A 7,441-nucleotide genomic window follows, 5' to 3' on the forward strand; every position below is an offset into this window, starting at 1 on the left:
CACAGAGCAAGACCCTGTCTCAAAAAACAAACAAACAAGATAAAGGTCTGGCCGGGCACACTGGCTCACACCTCTAATCCCAGCACTTTGGGAGGCTGAGGCAGACGGATCACCTGAGGTCAGAAGTTCGAGACCAGCCTGGCCAACATGGTGAAACCCCACCTCTACTAAAAAAAATACAAAAATTAGCCAGGCGTAGTAGGTGCCTGTAATCCCAGCTACTCAGGAAGCTGAGGCAGGAGAATCGCCTGAACCCAGGAGGCAGAGGCTGCAGTGAGCCAAGATCGCACCACTGCACTCCAGCCTGGGGGATAGAGCGAAACTCAGTCTCAAAAAAACAAAAAAACGATAAAGGTCTGCGGTTAGCTGTGGTGGTGGCTGCACAGCATGGTGAGTTATACGAGGCCTCTGGACCGTGTGGGCTGTGCACTCTCAGTGGGTTAGTTCTGTGGTCTGTGAACTCGATCCCAATAAAACTGTTACCAAAACCAGGAAACACAGACAAACAGGGACAGCAGGGTGGGGAGCACGCCCTGGAGGGCCCCCGTGGCATGAAGCTGGTGTCGTGTGCACTGCAGCCATGCGGCGACAACGGCGGTCCCTGGGGAGAGAGTCAGGAAGGGACGAGAGAAAAGATCTGGTCCACTGCATCCCCCCAGGAGGGCCTCCTAGTTCCTGCAAGAGCCCCAGCGCAAGCAGACGCAGAGGCACGCCCCGGGGTGGCTGTGGGGCCTTTGCCAGGAACATCTCCGAGACCCCGCCGTCAGTGAGGACACTGACACACGGAGGTGTGGAGTCAGAGCCTGAACCCAGGTGCCCCCTGCCAACCCTGGCCATGTCTACTCTTAACTGTGGGGCTGAATCACAGGGAGCAGAGAGAGGGACTCTGGGATGTTACTAAATCGGAGGGTGGGCTGCATTCGGAAGACAGCGGCCACCAGTGATACAAGCAGCTAGCTGAGGACAGTAGCCTCCAGTGAAAGAGACGACTCACTGAGAACAGCCATCCTCAGTTACAAGAGGAGCCCACTGAAAACACAGGTGCTAATGACAGTCTGACTGCAGGTGGGAGCCAAGTGCAAGGTTCAAAACACCAGGGGATGCTGCTGATGGAGAGGAGAGGGGCCGGTGAGTGGCTGGGCGGGGTAACATCTCATCCGCCTCACCCACTCACTCGGGCAGGACACTCACCTTCTCCACGTGCAGGGCCAGCTTCACACCGTTGTGCAACCAAGACAGGGCCACAATGGGGTCCCCCTCCACCAGGCTGCCCACCGAGCTCTCCCAGCTATTAGCCAGGTGGTCCGCCATGCTCCAGCACTTGATCTGCCCGTCGGCGTCTGCTGACAGGAGCCGGGAGCCTGAGGACAAGAAGCCATCATTGCGAATCTTCCAGGGATGGGCAGAGCGCCTGGGGGAGCCAGCCCGGTGGAGAGGTCTCGGCCCAGGTGGGGCACAGCGCCTGGAGGAGCCAGCCCGGTGGAGAGGTCTCGGCCCAGGTAGGGCAGAGCGCCTGGGGGAGCCAGCCCGGTGGAGAGGTCTCGGCCCAGGTAGGGCACAGCGCCTGGAGGAGCCAGCCCGGTGGAGAGGTCTCGGCCCAGGTAGGGCAGAGCGGCAGGTGGCACGAGGCGCACTCCAGAGATGCCCTGAGACACCCTGAACAAGAATGATTCAGGGCACTGCGGGAAGAGCAGCACTTGCAAAGTCACAGACCAGGGGCTCCAGACCCAGCGCCGGACTCCAGACTGAGCCGGGAAACAGGTCCCCTGCTCCGGGATCCAGGTCGCCACCCCCAGCCAAGTGGGACCGGGGCCTCACCTGACTGATCCCACTCCAGGCAGGTGATGGCCTCGCGGTGCTCCGAGGGGATGGAGTGCAGGTCCCAGGGGTGCTCCGTGTCCAGGATGTGGATCATGCGGGTCAGGTCTGTGGGGACGGGGTATGGTCAGCCTGGCGCCATGGCCTGGAGGCGAGGACGATGATCCTGGGCAGGCTCCAGGGAAGCCAGTACGTGTCCCACCCCGGGGAGGTCACGGAGCTGCTGTCAGTCGGGTCGACAGCTCAGGGAACAGGTTGTCCCCCCGCAGGAACTGAGCAGACACGTGAGGCGCCACGACCGCGTCTTTAAAACCAGATTAGAAGAAAATGACCCCAAAACATGAACAGTGGGAGCCTCTCCACAGCAGGTAATAGGGGGAATTTTTCGCCCTGATTTGATTCCAATTTTCTGTGGTTTTCTAATTTTCTCTAATGACCACACATTACGAGTGCCTATTACTCGAACAATGGAGAGAAAACGGGTACAGCCACCACGTACCTTTCAAAAACCAAACAGTGACACACGCTGTCTGGAAAACTGGGGCACGTGTCTCCAACAAGCCTCCGTCAACCACCACCCCAGCCCCATTCGATCCCGCACACGGGGCGATCTCATGTCTCCCGGCCTCAGGTTTGGGGAGCACTGAATCCACCCTCCGTACCCCCAGGAGGCTGAGGCTCTCTCCCAAGTTACAGAGGAGGGCCGGGGAGAGTGAGGGGCGGCCTGAGAGACCGAGTCCCCGCATGGCGGTGTGCCGGGCACCTGGGGAACAGGGTGGGACACGGTGCGGCCGAGAGGGGAAGCGGGTGGGAGGGGGGCACACCCTGGTCATCGCTGCGCAGGTCCATGGTGAAGGCGATGAGATTTCGGCAGGACCAGGCGCAGGCCAGGGGTACCGACGGGCAGTGGGTGCTCTTGGACCATTTCTCCCACTCACAGACGTAGGCCAAGTCCATCATCCCACCTGCCGCTGGCCGCCGCAAGTCACACATGAGGGCAGTCACCAGCTCCTGCCGGAGGGAGGTGTGGCGGGTCAGCTATGTTGGCTGAGCACCCAGGGCATGCCAGGCCGGAAGTGGGTAAACGATGGAGGCCTGCGGTGGAGGGAATGGCCGATGCACAGGCCCAGAGGCCAGACAGAGCCTGGGCATTCCCGGCTGCCTATGGGGCTGGGGCCGAGGGGGAACATGGAGAGGTCAGGGCTAGTCCTGGGCCGGTGGGCTTCTACCCTCAGCAAGGTGGGAGCCTGGGAGGGCTGGGACCTATTTGGGTTTCACCAGGACCCCTCTGGCTGTCTGGGGAACGGACCACGGGGGCCAAGGGCACAGCTGGCAGATGCGGCGGAGGGTCTGCACTGGCCCAGGTGAGTGATGATGGGGGCAGCAGGCGGACCCTGGGTCTCTCCGGAAGGAAGAAGCCACAGACAGGCAAGCAGAAGGCGGTTCCCGTGGCCAAGGCGGGGCAGGTGTGCCGGGGCTAAGGGGCTTGCTGAGTGTCACAGGGAACAGCTGTGGCCGAGGCAGGGGCTGAGTGTGACAGGGAACAGAGGGAGCATTTCCTCGAGGCTTTCTAAGCGCCTGACATCTGGACGGGCTGTTTTGCTTCAGAGGCAAAAGCCCAGTGAGACTGGAATGACCACCAACCCCATTTTCCTCAAGCCCTAACTCCAGCTCCCTACTTCTTCAGGGTCTGCCCCAGACCCCCAAGGATCCCCCATAAGCCCCTAAAAGTCTTTCAGTCCCGCCGCTGACACCCTTTGCTTCCCACACTTCAATTCACCCCTTGAGCCTACGGCCTCACCTGAAATTCTCAGGCTTCACCGTAAGGGTCCCATGCACTCTCCAGGTCCAGCCTCCAATGCCCTTAGCTCTCCAGGCCTCACCCCTAAGACTCCCCAGTCCCCAGGCTCCACTCCGGGGACCCCATGTACTCTCCAGGCCCCTCCCCTATCGCCCCCAAACACCAGGCTTCATCCCAGGGACCCACAGCCTCTCCAGGCCCCGCCCCCATAACCCCAAATCTCCGGGTTCCACCCTAGGGACCCCAGAACCTCTCCAGGTCCTGCCCCTATAACTCCAAATACCAGGCTTCATCCCAGGGACGCCTCAGCCTCTCCAGGCACCGCCCCTATAACCCCCGATCTCCAGAGACCCTGTACCTTCTCCAGACCCCTATAACTCCGCAGTCCCCAGTCTCCACCCTAGGCACCCTACTCCCTCTCCAGGCCCGGTACCGATAACCCCCAGCCTCCAAACCCTGCCTCTACAGACCCCCAGTCCCCAGGCTCCACCCCGGGAACCCCAAACCCACTCCAGGCCCCCACCCAAGTCCAACCAAGTGCCTTCAACCCCGCCCCAAACTCTCCTTAGGCCCCGCCCCGACCCCCGCCCCGCGGGCCTCAGGCCTCCCGCGAGTTTCCGCCGCAAATCCGGAGCCCCAGCTCCGCGCCCTGGGCCGCCTTAACCCAGCAGCCTTTGCTCCCGGCCACGCCCCCTGACCCCGCAGGCCCCGCCACGCCCGCGCCGCGTTCCCTGGGGTCCACTGATGCGGTAAGGGGTCCGTCCGCCCTCGCCGGGCCCCCGCAGCCCTGCACTCACCTGGCCGGCCCGTGCACCAAGCCCAGCGGGCCTCCGCTATGCGAACTTCCCTAGCGCCTCGGCTCCGGCGCGGCCATCTTCCCCGGCACCAACCAGTCGCCTGAGTCGCGCCGCCGCCTCCCAAAGACTTCTGGGAGGGCGGTGCGGCTCAGGCTCCGCCCCGCTTCCGGGTATATTTGCATACGAGCATTTCCAGTAATTCCCAGCAGCCACCATAGCTATATTTGGTAGAATAGCGAGGACTTTCTCAACTCCAATTAATAACTGCGTTAGTTGCATTACACATCTGACTAATACAAATAGAGGTTGAATCTCTAGAGCAGTGGAGACAAGTCGCCCTACGTGTACAGAAATTTCCTCCGGGGACTATAAATAGCTGGTGGTGGGGCTAGAGCATCGTGCTCGCTTCGGCAGCACATATACTAAAATTGGAACGATACAGAGAAGATTAGCATGGCCCCTGCGCAAGGATGACACGCAAATTCGTGAAGCGTTCCATATTTTTTTCGCTTTTTTCTTCCCCCCAAGACGGAGTCTCGCCCTGTTGCCCAGGCTGAAATGTAATGGCGCGATCTTGGCTCGTTGTAACCTCAGCATCCTGGGTTCAAGCAATCCTCCCGCCTCAGCCACCCGAGTCACTGGGATTACAGGCGCCCGCCACCACGCCCGGCTAAGATTTGTATTTTTGGTAGAGACGTGGTTTCACCACGTAGGCCAGGGTGGTCTCGATCTCCGGACCTCCTGATCCGGCCGTCTCGGCCTCCCAGAGTGTTGGGATTACAGGCGTGAGCCCCCTTGCCCAGGCTTTCTTGCATTTTCTAATGTCCAAGAGTGGGGAAACTGAGGCTCCTGTAAGCGAAGTCACGGACCCCGTTGAGTATTCCTACTTCCAACCCCATTCCCACCTCCTCCTCCAAAAGCCAGCTTAATGCAATGGATGTTGTACTCTTCCGTTTTTATTTTTACTTTTATTTATTTATTTATTTATTTGAGCTGGAGTCTTGCTCTGTCGCCCAGGCTGGAGTGCAGTGGCCGGCACTCATACGAGCCACTCACCCAAGGTCACACGGCAGGCGTGTAGCAGAAACGGGATTTGAACCCAGGCATCCGAGGGCGGAGGAGCCAGGGAGCACATGCAGCCCTTGGTGGCCAGGACCTACTGAGCGCCCGGTCCTGCCCCGAAGAAAAACTCGCACACCCCGAGGCCAGAGCACCAGAAATTTATTAAATTCTCCACTTTCCCCCAAAACACAATTACCCACACGCAGCAAGGGGGCAGGAGGCCTCCCCAGCCTGGCTCCTGCAGCCTGGGCCAGGAGGACCAGCATGGGGACACAGGAGCTATCAGGCAGGTGCCAGGCTGTGGGACCGGGGGACACGCGACGGGGGACAAAGTAGCGCAAGGGCAGAGGCTTCTGGCTGGAAGTCCTGGACCCCCAGTATGAAGGAAGGGAGGAAAGGAGGGAGGCTCGTATAAAGCAGGCAACCCTGAGCCCTGACACAGGCGGTGTGGGGGAGGGCACGCAGAATGACGAGGATAAAACCAGCTCTTAGGACTGCAGCTTCTGTCCTGGGTCTCAGGGCATACGTGCGCGCACACACACCCACAACACAAGATGCTTCTGGCATGAGGGGCAGGGTCCCAGAGACCCCACCCTCATTCAAGCTAAAAACTGGGAGGGGCTGAGCAGGGGCTTGGACCAAGACCCATGCTTTACCAGGGGGGTGAGTTTTTTTGGTTTTTCTCTCCAAAAGGGAAATTTAAAAATCTACAACAAATCACACCAAATTCATTAAAAGCGATAAAAACCCAGCCTCCCTCTCCTCACTTGAGCTTCAGACTGGGCCAGAAAAGCTAAACGATGAAGAAACAGGAACATGCCCAGATCAGGTCTCTCCACCCAAATACAAGTCCTGGAACGGGAAGCTTGGAGCTGGGATGGCATGGGCAGCCCCAGCCGCCAGCGTCTGTTGACTGCCAAGAGCTGCATGAGGAGGCGGCAGAGTGAGAGAGACCACCCCAAGCGGAAAAGGTTTCCAAGGACCCATTCTAAAAATCTGAAAGATATTTTAGCCGAAGGTATCGGAGGGCTTGGTGGCTGGGCGAGGAGGCAGCGCAGTCTCCACGGAGCCACCATCAGCTGTGCTGCTCCAGGTAGGCGGACAGGAGCAGCCCCGGAGGCAGGAAATCCAGGTGCCGATTACTGACCTTCATCTGCCGCTTCCCCTCCAGGTCGGCACCTGCAGAAGAAACCAAGGGGGACAAGAATGGGAGGAATTCGGGAGCCGAGGCAGGTAGAGGTGCCTCGGACCCGGACCGCCCTCATTTCTTCCCCCGGAGGTCACCGCCAGCGGGTGTATGCTGGTCACTGCGGCCTGGCTGGCCCTAAGCCCCTGACGTCCTGGAGCCTGGCTCACAAGAACGCCTAAGGCTCCCTACAGGAGCGCTCTCATCGGGCCCATCTGACTCTCCACTACCACTCATTCCACTGTGCGGATGAGGACCCTGAAAAACACCGGGCCTAAGGCCATATGGCCACTCACACGCTGGTCTGGCGGAGTGTGCGGCCTCCCCCTAGGCTCCCTGCCTTGCAGAGGTGGCTTTGAGGCACCCAGACCCTGAGTGGTCCAGCTCCCACCAGCCTCCCCTTCCCCATCTCCCCCTCACTGCAAAAAATGAATGACCTGGCCAGGCGCAGTGGCTCACCCCTGTAATCCCAGCACTGTGGGAGGCCAAGGTAGGCGGATCATCTGAGGTCAAGAGTTCGAGACCAGCCTGACCAACATGGGGAAACGCCATCTCTAGGGCCGGGCACGGTGGCTCAAGCCTGTAATCCCAGCACTTTGGGAGGCCGAGGAGTGCGGATCATGAGGTCAGGAGAGAGACCATCCTGGCTAACACGGTGAAACCCCGTCTCTACTAAAAATATAAAACACGGCTGGGCGCGGTGGCTCAAGCCTGTAATCCCAGCACTTTGGGAGGCCGAGACAGGCGGATCACGAGGTCAGGAGATCGAGACCATCC

The 7,441-nt window shown here is 60.0% G+C and overlaps 2 protein-coding genes across 2 annotated transcripts in view; both read right to left on the bottom strand.

Moving 5' to 3' along the window:
* Positions 1–4,572, bottom strand: part of MED16 (mediator complex subunit 16) — a 21,897-nt gene extending 17,325 nt beyond the window's left edge. The window contains exons 1-4 of the mRNA XM_011963990.1: positions 4,417–4,572; positions 2,643–2,829; positions 1,819–1,926; positions 1,192–1,361 (exon numbers count right to left, since the gene is read on the bottom strand). Coding sequence (XP_011819380.1) covers positions 1,192–1,361; positions 1,819–1,926; positions 2,643–2,811 — 447 coding nt within the window. The 5' untranslated portion in view covers positions 2,812–2,829; positions 4,417–4,572. The remainder of the gene's footprint in view (positions 1–1,191; positions 1,362–1,818; positions 1,927–2,642; positions 2,830–4,416) is intronic.
* A 1,048-nt stretch (positions 4,573–5,620) lies between these two features.
* The window catches only part of R3HDM4 (R3H domain containing 4), a 36,904-nt gene continuing 35,083 nt past the window's right edge, over positions 5,621–7,441 (bottom strand). The window contains exon 8 of the mRNA XM_011964094.1: positions 5,621–6,657. Coding sequence (XP_011819484.1) covers positions 6,554–6,657 — 104 coding nt within the window. The 3' untranslated portion in view covers positions 5,621–6,553. The remainder of the gene's footprint in view (positions 6,658–7,441) is intronic.

Source organism: Colobus angolensis, unplaced genomic scaffold, assembly GCF_000951035.1.
Source record: "Colobus angolensis palliatus isolate OR3802 unplaced genomic scaffold, Cang.pa_1.0 Scaffold64, whole genome shotgun sequence".
Lineage (NCBI taxonomy): Eukaryota > Metazoa > Chordata > Mammalia > Primates > Cercopithecidae > Colobus > Colobus angolensis.